We start from the raw sequence: 13,775 nt of genomic DNA on the forward strand, positions 1-13,775 counted from the left end.
CAATACCTCATGTTTTATCAAAACTACCTAGTATTTTGAATACATGATGTCCAACCGTCCTTTCGGACTTAATTATAAAAGTCATTCATGAGAATTGTATTTTAGAAATGCTTTTCCTTTCTTTGAGAACTATTCTCAAGGATTTCCTACCAATCATGGAAACAATATTATTTGATTTAGAATATTATAAATATAAGTGCTAAGTATAACCATTTATCAAGAACATAATAAGTTTGAAATTTTATAGCATTCATGCAAACTTTAATCTTATTAAACGTCTTATTTACGCATAATAATTGTCCCTATTTGGCGAAAATAAGGCGATTCCAAGATCCGAAGAAACAAAGACTGGTTAAGCATGCTTTGGCTTGTCTTAAACACTCAATCTTCGTGGGTAAGCATTTCCTTGCTAATGGCTCTAAGCCACTCTTGGTTAGATAATCGTCGCATCTAATGCATCTTTGACGATGTATCTCTTTTGCCACGGTATGTGAGGACTCCTAACCCATACCGATGAGTTAAACCAAAACCAACATGCACACCCGGTGTGCCTTATGCCCCTTGGAGAAGTGATGGCACCTCGCTTTGGCGTAACCTACCATCACTCTCGTTCGGTTAATAAGTGTTGTTTGGAAAGGCAAGTTTGACTCAATATTATTAGGGACCTAGGATTTCTATGTTGGTTGATTTAAGTGAACTTAACTAATCATCGCAACATCAAGAAAACCTAAACATGCATCTAACAAATAATTCACACATATATATAAGCATAAAATATAAAGCGAAATTATAGATGCATATTGACAACTAGCATGACCCCTTGAGATCTTCATATCTTCAAAAGGTCTTCATTTGCAATTCAAGGCTTTGTCTTCCAAGATACGCCGTCTTCAAGACTTAACCAAACTATGCAAAAACTAGTGTCTACAACTAGGAAAGATCTAAATATTAAAGTACAAAAATACTTAACGGTGCGTAGACCGTATTTAGATTTACAAAAATACATAACGGCACGTAGTCCGTATTTTTTTATCCTAGTCGAGTCCCACTAATTGCCATTTCATAAAACCTGTGAGAGGGAATATATACATATATTCCATTCATCCATTCACTATTTGTGAATGGCCCATGCAATTTACAAATTAAAACAAAGTAAAATGCATTTAAACAACGCGCGCTCTAGTAACTAATCTAGGTGGTTAATCCGATTAACACGCCTAATTAAAACTAGTCAAAGTTGTTTAATCGATTATATAAATCACGTCATTAATAATTGAAGCTCCCACTAAATTCCGCATTTCCTTAATTAATCTAATTAATTAATTCGGTAGCACCCAAACTTGTCAAAATGAAATTTTGCCAATGCCGCTCAAAACCGAGGCCTAGCCTCCCAAAATTATAATTAAAATAAACAAAGTTAATTAAAATAAGTAAAACGGCAAAATAAGCAACATCAAGCCTACTATGGCTAGCCACCTCACCGCACCAAGCATACACACACGCCAAGACCACAAACACACGGCCCACGGCACACGGCCGCGAGCTGCTGCCATGGCACAGCCGCGCGTGGCTGCTGCAGCCCGCACCTGCTGTCGCGCGTGTGCTGCTGCCTTGCGTGGCTGCTGCCGCGCGTGTGGCCGCAAGTAAGGAGGTGCTGCCACCTTGGCAGCCACATATGGGTTGCTATGCAGCCCGGCTTGCCAAGGTGATGCAATGCCTCGTTTTTCCACGACCTCGGGATTTGATCCCTTTTCGCGAGACAACAATAATTAATTCTAAATTAATTTTAGAAATAATTTAGAGAGCAAAATAAAATTTTAAACAAGTCTGACTTAATAAAATTTTCAAAGTGCAAATAACCAAAATAATTCCAAGAACCATTCTTAATTAAATTGGTTTAGCTTGGTGCAACATAAAATTGAGGCAATTTCTCACTTTCAATTTAATCAATTTAAATTAAACTTGAGAATTTGACAAAGTAAAGGGAAGTTTGAAAAATATGAACTTTAATGTTCAAATGAAAATTCCAGCATCTAAATTTTGTGAATCCTTGAAAATTATATCTTCCAACATGAAGATAACCAAATTTCTATCACAAAAATCGAAACTTTATGTTTCCAATCAACTCAAAATGATTAAAACATCAAAGTTTAACACAAAATAACATGGAATTTAGTGGTTTTTAAAGTTTCAATCACTTATTACAAATAAAGATTGAATCTTTAACACTTATGGAAGCCTCAAAATTAAAACTTTCACACTAAAAAGCAATTAGTTTGCAATTATGTGAAAATAAATCAACCTTTAAGCATCAAATACTACCAAGTAAGTGTGCTTTAAGGGGACATAAAATTGCAGAAAATAATGCAAATAATCAACCATATAATCAACAATTTATGCCATTAATTTCAAGGTTAGAAAAGACTTAAAATTTTTCGTCAAAAACGAAAAACCCCTCGAAAAAGGCATTTTTGGTCAGAATTTGGCTAAAATCACAGTACCCTTGGGGGTTAAAACCTTTCCAGAACACGTTTTCCACCCAAAATTCACTAGTCTTGGGCGAAAATCTGGGTTCTGGGCCAAAATCGACATTAAAAACGGGATTAAAATAAATAAAACCGAGCTACTAATCTAATTAGCAACTTAAACCAGAAAATTAAGCCAAAATAAACCTTGAAAAATATGATTATAAAAATAAACGAGCGGGGCTCTGATACCGCTGTTGGGGTTTGGTGAGTCTGACTCACCGCGGAAACAAACCCCGACCCAAGGAACCACTCGCAATAATTAAAATCATAAAGCATAAATAAATATTCACTAAGAAAAGATAACGAATCTTACTCTCGAAGCGAGCTTCGCCCAAAAACCGGGGCTCTTACTTGAAATCTACGAGCACGTCAAGCGCCGCGCCTCCGACGGTATCCACCCACAAAAAGGCGAACACAACTTTAAGGTCTACTACCTGGGGGTTAGCGAGGTCTGACCAAAACTTGAGTGTTATATGAGTTTAAGAGTTTTCCCAATATTATGGAATGCTCTATTTAACTCCCACTCAAGCAAAGAATTCTCAAGCCATTCCATGACTATTTATAAGGAAGTATGCCTTGTGAATTTCACTAATCTTTCAATGTGGGACTTTTCACAAAAAGATCCCACATGGAAAGATTGGTGAATTCAACCCTTAGTTAAATAAACAAAGGAACAAGTGACAAGTGTCACATGGTTAGGTGTGGACCACTTTCTCACTTGGTCCCCAAGGCATTTCACATGCAATGTGAACTAACCATGTGTCACCCAACCTTGAGCCCCAAGTTGGGTTCGGTTGGCCCATTTTATTTTGGCCCGTGTCCATGACCCATCAACCCGGGTCCACGCCCATTGCCACATGTGTCGCCACCGTGGCGCGCCGCCACCATGGCGCTGCCACGTGGCACGCTGTCGCTTGGTGGCTGCCACTAGGTGGATGCCAATGTGGCGGCTGCCAACGTGGCGGCCACGTGTGCTGCCACATGGCGTTTTACCATGTGTGCTGCCACGTGGCATGCTCCTATTGGGCACGCATTCCTAGCCTTTTGCGTGGCTAGGATTTTACTTGTTACTTGATGCATTTTCCCGTCTCGCCAAATCCTAAATTTTGGCTCGACATTTGAGATTCTCCGACGCTCGGTTTCGACGCTACAAGCTCGAATTTCCGACGTCTAAATGTTTAACACTCGGGCGACGAATTAATTTCTTCCGAATTAATTCGTCGAGTTGGTTCGCATATATTTGCTTGGGTGTGACCCGAAGGGTTCAGTCAAGATTAAGCTGTAATATTAATTATATTAATATTACTGATCGGAAGCGGCCTCTACCCAGGCATTCCGATCACTTGACCTTACTGAATATATTGGCTTTCTAATAATTCTGAACCCGCTATCAGAATAATACACTTGTTCGAAGGACACCATTCCTTTCAATAATATCTTAGCATAAACTAAATATATTATTGTCTTAAATGATATCTACGGAAAATATATCACACATCTATTTTCCGATATCTCATAATGTAACAGATCACGTCACAAGCCATCAGACTTTGTAAAATCACGTTACAGTGAGTTGATTGACATTTATTCTTTCGGAATGTGCGTGTTAGAGATGGTGTGGGCAAATAAATGCAGTACAAGTACGACAATGGAATTACCGAAACAAGTGAAATTAGGCGGCCTTGATTTTGTTGAGCTATGCAAAATGGCACACGATGATGTTGAAGTTTCCCGATTTACTAGCAGGTGTATAAATCTAAGACCCTCGGCGAATGAGCTCTTGAATGACCCATTTATTGCACTGGAACCGCCGAGTGATCCTGATTCGAGTACGCCAAGAGCAAGATTACATAGGGTGTTACAAATGGTATGTCCCTGCTTATCATGAATTGAAAGTCCTCACCAAATGTCCCATCGTGTGAAATTTGCTACTCTATTATCGATCAAACTGTTGTTAGTTCGTTCTTGTAGATTAATACTTTGCTTATGCTAGAAAAATAAAATATATGTGTAGGACACCGAAATTTTGTTAATTATTAGGTGTCAGATATATGTAGATAAAAAGATAAAAATATTATAAGATATTATCTTCAAGATCTCATAGAAAATTTGATAGATATCTTGTTTACTACTCTATGACACTCTATATAAAAAGGGTGTTTATAGGGTTTAATGAGGCTCGGATGAAACAAGTCACAAAGACTCATCTCCTCCCACTACCAAATATTGTAGGTCCATAGTATGAAATAAGCCGACAATGCCCCGTACTATAAAATAATATCTATATCCGTGATTTTATTACAGGTTTCAATTTTTATGGTTTACAGTATGATAACTCAGTTTTTAGATTAATGCTAAGGTTGTAATCATTCATTTGTAATGGGAGGGGGTTGATTCTTTTGTTTATTAATTGATTTTCATCACTAGAACAGAACATCAGCAAACACAAGCACCCTCTCCACCAAGACTGGAAACACCACCACCCTCTCCACCACCACCACCACCTCCACCACCATCTCCACCATGACAGGAAACACCACCATCTCCACCAAGACATGCACCAACACCACCACCATCACCATCACCACCACCTCCACCTCCACCAACCAATACACATGCAAGCTCATCTTCTCAACCAAAGAAAAAGCACAGAGTTAGGCCTTCCAACTGGAGAGTGCCAAAGAGCAAGTCTTCTGTACAAGGGAGAGGTAAGGGAGTTGAGAGAGTGAGAAGGGAGAATGAAAGCAGAGATGTGCAGGTAAGTGAGTTAAAGAATGATGATAGTGAGGATGATGATTATGTACTTTCTTATGTTGATGAAGATGATGAGAATGTGAGTGACCTAGACTTCATTGAAGATGAGGATGATAATGTTTTAGATGATGTTGAAAAGTTTAGAGAGAAAAAGTTTGAAGATTATTTAGATGGGAGTCACAAGTTGGATAAGTTTTATAAAAATGAGAAAATTTGGGCATGAGTAGAGTTTGGTTCTAAGTTTTAGAGCCATGGTTGATTTTTGAGAACAAGGCTCAATTTCTAAAATTATTTAGGGATTTCTGCATTCAAGAAGGGTTTGTAGTGACTGTGGACAGAGCTGAAAGCTGGAGATACACAGAAAGGTGTGTGGTTGAGACTTGCAACTGGAGGATACATGCTACTGTTTTGGTTGACAATGTTAGTTGGGCCATTAAAACTCTAACTGGGGAGCACAATACATGTGGCAGATTGGAAGAAAATCCCATGGTTTCAACTGACTGGTTATTTAGACATCTATTGCAAGATCTAGAGGCAAATCCTGAGATCCCTGTAAAGTCACTACAAAAGATTTGCATGGAAAGATTTAGGTTGAATGTGAAGAAAAGGTTGTTCTACAAGGTCAAGGCAGTTGCTAGGGTTCAAATTCATGGTGGGTTTGCTGAGAGTTATGCCTTACTGCCTAGATATGCTGAGATGATTAAGGCCACAAACCCAGGCTCTTATGCACTCATAACATGGACAGCAAACACTTGCAACCAAGCACCTCAGTTCAAAGCTTGCTTTTTTTCCTTTGCTGCATCTGTCAAAGGATTTCTTGGTGGGTGTAGGACCATAATTGGGATAAACGGAGCACATTTGAGTGGTTACTACAAAGGGATTATGTTGACTGCAATTAGTATTGATGCCAACAATGAAATATTTGTGATTGCATATGGGATAGTTGACACTGAAAGCATTGAGAGTTAGACATATTTCTTCAGAAATCTGAGATGCCTGTTTGCAACTGAAGGTTGTCGTAAAGATGACTGGACCTTTATTTTTTGACAGACTGAGGGTAAGCTTACATAATATTTGTTTCTATTCATTTTGATCATACATACATTTTCAGCATACAGTTCCTAAATTTGTGTATCTTTGTCTTTGTTGCTTAATTAGGGAGTTGATGCTGCAATACAAGATGTGTACCCAAAGGCAACAATGAGGATTTGTTGCCAACATCTATACTCTAACTGTAAAACAACAGGGTGGAGTGGTTTAGCTTTTCACAAGCTTTTTTGGATAGCTGCAGATGCATACAATGAGTATGTGTTTGAGAAAGCAATGACAAAAATCAAGGAGCATGCTGCTGCAGCTGAGGTGTACTTAAGGGAAGTACCAAAGCAATGGTCAAGTAAGATGTTTGACACCAAATTCTGTTGTGATCACAACACAAAAAACTTTGTCGAGTCTTTCAATTCCAAGACAAAGGATTTCAGAGACTTGCATGTGCTAACACTACTTGAAGGTACATCTAATATAGCCTTGTTTGTTTTTATGCATTGTTGTTATTATATGACACTAATTATTTGTTGTATGATGAAGCTGTAAGAAATTGGGTGATGAAGAGAGTGGGAGCAAGATTTGACAAGGCTATAGACATGGAACCTCATTAACTCACAGAGCATGCACAAAACATACTCTAAAGTAGAAGTGATGACTCTTTATTTTGTCATGTTACTACTTGTGGGGGGAGGGAGTTTGAGGTCAGAGATAGGCATGTGAAATTCCCCATAAATCGGGATTTGATGACTTGTGGGTGTGGCAAATGGCAAGGTTCTGGCATTCCCTGTAAGCATTGCTTAAGGGTGATATACCACCAAAGATTGGAACCCACCACATTTGTTTCACCATACTTCAAAGGGGCTGCTTACAAAGCAACTTATGCCCAGCACATCCACCTTATGGCTGACCCCACACAGTGGCCAAATTTTGATGTTCCTACAATCTTGCCCCCACCAGTCAAGAGAAGTGCTGGCAAACTAGCAAAACAGAGAAAAAGGGCCCCACATGAAGCAAGGAAAGGCAAAAGGCACAAGAACAACAAATGTGGAATCTGTAAGGAGTTGGTCACAATGCTTTAACTTGCAAGAACAAGAGCACAACTGGAAGTGGTGCTGCTGGACAAGGAAAAGGAAAGGGGGAAAAAGGAAGGCACAAAATGATGGTGGAAGCACCTCTCACCAACCTCCATCAAAGCAAAGGAAAACAAGAAGCACTCAAGATGCTTAGTTCACATCTGCCATAACTTTTTGTCAGTCCACCACTGCCATATTTTTTTGTTAAGAAATTGAAACCAAGTTCCTATATTTTATGTCAGTAGGTGGATGAATGTGGTTTTTTTTGGACAAAAACATTATCATATGTAATTAATGCACTTTTTATTTTGCACATTGTTGTAAACATTTTATTAAGTCACTTAAATGTTACAAATACAATGATTGCAAACATTAGAACCCCTATTTTGACTACTACATTAACTAATCTTTGCTGCTGCTGCATCTTTTTCTTGAGCACCTTCATCTCTTGCTTCAGTTTGCTTCAGTTGTCACATGCATTGCAGTTGTAGTATAACCTTTGGGGATTTTTTGTTGTTTCCGAACTTCGAATTGCAAATTTTTTCCCCCAACAACATGTTTTATTAAGAACTCTAATATAAGAAGATTCATAAGAGGAAGAACAGGTTTGTGAAATCATGCTTGAATTGGATATGAAATACCAAGTATGAGAGGATTCAATATATAAGCTAAAGGAACTAGCCATGTTTTAAAGGCCAACGGCTAGTTTTTTTTCAAAATTTTCCATCAAAACTTTCGGGTTAAATGGTGAAAAAAGGTTCTTTAAGTTTGGGTATATGGTGAAAAAAATTCTTATAGTATGGTTATATGGTGAAAAACAAAAACTACTAACGGAGAGTTAACGTCAGTTAGGTAAAAGAACATTTAATGCTAACGTACGGTAACTGATGGATATTTGGTGAATTTGAAAACTTTCATGGGTATTTGGTGAATAAAAAAATTACTCAGGGGCATTTCATGAAATTTCCGTTGAATAAATAATGAAAATTGTTGAGTTAGTTAATTGTTTGAATTATGCAACATAATTTATTTTTCCTCCTTCAATTAATTTTGTTTTCATTTCTCTTATCACTGATAGATTTCATGACTATTGTACTATAATTTAATTGAAGCATAAAGTCTTAAAAGATGTCAAATTAAATAAGATGTTTGAGTCCGATTATGTTACGAAGTTAGGACCTATTCTTGATTTAATTTTTTTCAAGAGTACAAATTATGTTTTGATTCAAATTAACACAACAAGAGCATATATTTTTTTGGGCTAGATGTTTCTTATTTAGTTGTATTATACGTATTTGTTTGATGAGAAATTTAGATAGAGTCAATATTGGTCCAATATTGATTGAATATATATATATATATATAGGGGAAGGCTCTCGTGAGAATTTTTCTTATGTGAGAATTTTCTTATATGAGAACACTCTTTATGTTCTAAATTTTTACTCGTATGTTCTCAATTTTAAATCTGATGTTCTAAACTTTTCCTTAGGTGTTCTTTTTTTTTTGACAAAACCTGCTCATAGCGTTTTATTACTCACTCAAAAAGTGTAAATCATCAACAACAGCAGAAAACACATCACTAGGTACCTCCTCCATCCATACTCTAAGATCATGAAAGGAGAGGCTTAGCTTAGCAAGTTTATGGGCAACACAATTGCCACTTCTTTTAACAAAAGAGAAAGAGCATGAGACCCACCTACGAGCAAGATGAAGAATGTCGTTAACAACCAAACCAAAAGCAGTATGAGGAGCATATCCCTTCGACAGATGCGAGTACAACCTGATACAATCAGTCTCCAAGCATACCTTTCTAAAGCCTGACTCCATAGAGGTAGACAAGGCGTGTCTCATAGCCAAAGCCTCGGCAACATCAGCCTCAAAATTACCTAACACTCGAAGGCAAGTAGACACCACCACGTCACCCACCGAATCCCTTGCAACACCACCCAAGACTACATAATTAGTCCCGGGAACCGCGACATCAAAGTTCACTTTAATCGGCCCGTGCACAAAGGGTTTCCACCTCGTTTCCAGAATAGGTGAGGGGTGCAACGTGCTTGCTCCTTCTTGAGCCATGGCATACTCCCCCACCATGCCAACAACCTTGTGAATAACCTACCCCACATCTCTCTTCTTACCTTCAAAAGCCCACCCATTTCTTCGAAGCCAAATGCTTCATAAAACACTCCAGAATAAATCCCACCAAAGAGCATCCTTACGGTGATGTCTAACCGAGCAACACCATTCCCCGAAAGACTCTCCTTCATAATTATCAACATCCAAACGTAGTGGTGAAAGATACCACATACGCTTATCGTCAGCACACTTGACAAACATATGCAGCTCACTCTCAATTTCAAGACCACACATTGGACATATAGAGTCAACATTCATACCTCGTTTCACCATGTTATAGCGAGAGGCCACAACCCCTTTAATAGCACGCCAGGCAAAATTTTTTATCTTCGAAGGTACCCCTGCATTGCAGACAGTGTGCCACTCAAAATTACTCCCCACATTCGAGGTAGATGATGCTACATTTTGTTGGTCCATGGTGATCAGATGGTACACACTTTTAACAGAGAAAATCCCATCCTTTGTGTAGTGCCAAACCCACGAGTCATTTCGGTTGGAGAGGGAAATAGGGAGTTTACAAATTTCACTCACTTCCATAGAAGTAAACAACACATTAAGAGCTTTAATATCCCAAGAATTATCAACCCAAAGCTCTCGGACATAAGTAGGAGTACCTTCATCCAATCCACGGCTCGACATCACCTTGAAACTTGGGAGGTTTGGAACCCAAGGATCATCCCAAATGTGAATGGTCGAACTAGTTCCAACAGCCTTCCGAAGACCCTTAACGAGCACTTCACGAGCACCAAGAATTGATCTCCAAGTATAACTTGCGTTCGAACTCACCTTTGCCTCCAATAGTGACGTATGAGGGAAATATTTTCCCTTAAGAACTTTTTCCACTAAAGAATCCCCTTTAGTAAGGATTCTCCAAGCCTTCTTAGCAAGAAGAGCATTAATAAAATTCCTCATATTTCTGAACCCAAGCCCCCCTTCCTTTTTTGAGATTTGCAACTTCTCCCAAGCAATCCAACATAGCTTCCTCTCTTCCCGTTTCTGACCCCAAAAAAATTGTCGGCATAATTTTTCAATAACAGTAATAATGCTAGTGGGAATAGCAAAACACTGCATAGCATAAGTCGGGATAGCTTAAGCAATTGATTTCATCAACACCTCCTTTCCCGCTTGTGACAAAAAATTCTCTTTCTACCCCTTAAGTTTCTTCCAAACCCCCTAAATAATCTGGAAAACTTGTTTCTTAGACCCACTAATGTAAGTTGGTAGTCCTAGATATTTATCATGTCCTTCGACAGCCTTAAAACTTAACTTCATCTGAAGCATATTCTTTCGTTCTTGCTCAATGTTTCGGCTAAAAGACACCTCTGATTTATCCATATTCAATTTCTGGCCCGAAGCCACTTCGTACATAGAAAGGATGCCGAGCACAGCATCCACCTTTTCCTCCGTTGCTCTCACAAAAAGAATACTATAATCCGCAAAAAATAAATGAGAAATCGGATTGACATTTCTCCCAATTTTGACCCCATGGATGACGTTCCTACTCTCAGCATCACGAATCAACGTCGACAAACCTTCCGCACACATAATGAACAGGAAAGGTGAAAGAGGATCACCTTGCCTAATCCCCCGGGTAGGCTTAAAATTCCTCAAAGGTTGCCCATTGACCAGAACATCGAACTCTGCAGAGCTTACACATTTCATGATCAAACTCACGAAACATTCCGGAAGGCCCAACTTTTTCATCATTTTTTCTAGAAAATCCCATTCCACTCTGTCGTAAGCTTTGCTTATGTCAAGCTTAAGACTTAGAAAGCCTTTTCTCCCTGTTTTCTTCTTCCGGAGATAGTGGAAAGACTCATAAGCACCAAAACATTATCAGAAATCAATCTTCCGGGAACAAAACCACTCTCCGAGTCATGAATAATGTAGGGAAGGACTAACTTCAATCTATTCGCTAGAACTTTGGTGATAATTTTATACAACACATTGCACAAACTAATAGGCTATAATCAACAGGAGACTCACACTCCTTATTTTTCGGGATCAAAACAATATGAGCCTGATTAATAGAACCTATATCACCATTATTATTCAAAATATCAAGTACTTTATCAGTCACATCCGCTCCCACAATATCCCAATAATTCTGGAAAAAAATAGTAGACATACCATCGGGGCCAGGGGCCTTCGTTGGATGCATTTGAAACAACACATTCTTCACTTCCTCGACGCAAAAGGGAGCCGCCAGACTACTATGATGTCTCTCGCTAACCATTGGCTCCACCTTCTCAATGATTGAATCTGGCTCAATCTCACTATTTCCAGCAAAAAGGGTCTCAAAATAATTCACCAGAACTTCAGTGATCTGAACTTCATCCACAAATTCGTTCCCAGCAGCATTATGAATTTTTTTAATATTGTACTGTTTCGGCTAGCTCTCTGCTTCGTCTTTGTGTGAAAAAGTGGTATTTTTGTCCCCATGTTTGAGCCAATCTTGCCTACTACGTTGCTTCCAATACATCTCCTTCCTCCTTTCTAACTTATCCATACGATCATCAATGGCACTCATTTGATCGATCACCTGCTCCGTTTGGCACTCTCCCATAAGTTTCTCCATTTGCCCCTTACAATCTTGCAACTCTTTCATAAAGTCTCCAAATTTTTCCTTACTCCAAGAGCTCAATTTCGACGATGTGAAAGCAATTTTTGAGCATAAATCCCCTCCTCTCTCCCACGCCTCAGAGATGATAGTACTACAATTCTCATCCCGCAACCACATTTCCTTGAATCTATATAATTTCTTCTTTTTCCTCTTCTTCGGGGTGTTTAAAGCTTCTTTGATGCACAATAAAATCGGTAGATGATCCGATTTTCTTTTTGTAAGGTGGGTAACAAAAGAGCCCGGGAAACACTCTCTCCACTCACGATTTGCTAAGAACATGTCCAGACGTTCTTGGATGTTTTCCTTGCCTCCTCTATTGTTCGACCACGTGAAACCATGCCCAATGTATCCCAAGTCCTCAAGGTGACAATGATCAATAGCCTCCCGAAAGATGTCAGCCTCCTCATTAAAAAAGGCACGCCCACCTTGTTTTTCATTTGACTGCATCAAGAGGTTAAAATCACCTCCTAGCAGCCACGAGTTTCCCTGCCCATTCCACAAATTCTTGAGGAGAAAACCTGTTTTGAACTTGTTTTCTTCCTCCGGAAAACCATAAATACCCGAGAAACGCCACTTTCCATGTTGCATAGTACTCACTTCGACATCAATATGGTTTTGGGAATAAGAGTTCACAACAACATCAAGGGAATTCTTCCACATCAAAGCTAATCCCCCTTTTCTTTTCTTACTTTCCCCTTCACATTCTACTACCAAGGCACTATCAAATTTTATTTTTTGTTTTATTTTCTCGAACTTGAAAGCTTTCAACCGTGTTTCGGAAAGGAACACTAATTGGGGTCACTCAAGAAACACAATGCGTTTCAAAGCATTAACTGTAGGATTGCTACCCCCCCCCCCCCAAACCCCTACAGTTCCACAATAAGATGTAGCTCATTAATCACTGAGAGCCCAACTCGTGGGGCTCGCCACTTTCTCGTTCGAGTTCACAGCAATTCTCCTCTTGTTACTTTCTCCACCATCAACATTCATGTTATTGCCATCAGCCTTGTCAAAATCCGAGGCTTTCCTCTTTTCACCAACTATGTTCTAAATTAAATCAAATGTTCTAATTTAGTATTCACATGTTCTAAACCATAAATTAGTTAAGTTTGATGTCATAAATTTTAAATAACTTGTTCCAAAATTTTAATTTATATGTTCTAAATTTTAAAACTTGTGTTCTAAGATTTTTATTATATGTTCCAAATTTTAAAGCGTGTGTTCTATTTTTTTACACGTATGTTCTAAATTCACTCACACTTTTTGTATTCTATATCAGTTTGTTCTAAATTTTTATTCACATAATCATAATCTTAAATCAGATGTTCTAAATTTTACTCATATGTTTAAAATTTCATAAAGCAAATTTTATAAATTTTTAATCACTTGTTCTAATTCTTAAATCAGATGTTCTAAACACAAATGTTCTAAATTATTACTCATATGTTCAGAATTTTAGTTTGAGTCACATGTTCTAAACTTTAACTCGCATGTTCTAAATTTTTACTCACATGTTCTAAATTTTTACTCGTATGTTGTAAATTTTAAATGAGTTCTCATATTAGTATGAATTCTCACATATGAACCCATTCTCACCGAATCCCTCCCCTATATATA

General features: G+C 38.3%; 2 protein-coding genes across 2 annotated transcripts; both read right to left on the reverse strand.

Annotated features, from left to right (window-relative positions):
- Positions 1-8,929: 8,929 nt before the first annotated feature.
- Positions 8,930-9,475, reverse strand: LOC110704108. Its single transcript, XM_021881886.1, has one exon. It carries the CDS (start codon positions 9,473-9,475, stop codon positions 8,930-8,932), a length of 546 nt encoding a protein of 181 aa, XP_021737578.1.
- Positions 9,476-9,574: 99 nt separating this feature from the next.
- Positions 9,575-12,818, reverse strand: LOC110704109. The gene is made up of 4 exons (XM_021881888.1): positions 12,002-12,818; positions 11,570-11,866; positions 10,727-11,175; positions 9,575-10,600 (listed from the first exon to the last, which is right to left on the reverse strand). Exons 1-4 carry the CDS (start codon positions 12,816-12,818, stop codon positions 9,575-9,577), a joined length of 2,589 nt encoding a protein of 862 aa, XP_021737580.1.
- Between the last annotated feature and the right edge of the window lie 957 nt (positions 12,819-13,775).

The sequence above is a fragment of the Chenopodium quinoa genome, unplaced genomic scaffold, assembly GCF_001683475.1.
Source record: "Chenopodium quinoa cultivar QQ74 unplaced genomic scaffold, ASM168347v1, whole genome shotgun sequence".
Lineage (NCBI taxonomy): Eukaryota > Viridiplantae > Streptophyta > Magnoliopsida > Caryophyllales > Amaranthaceae > Chenopodium > Chenopodium quinoa.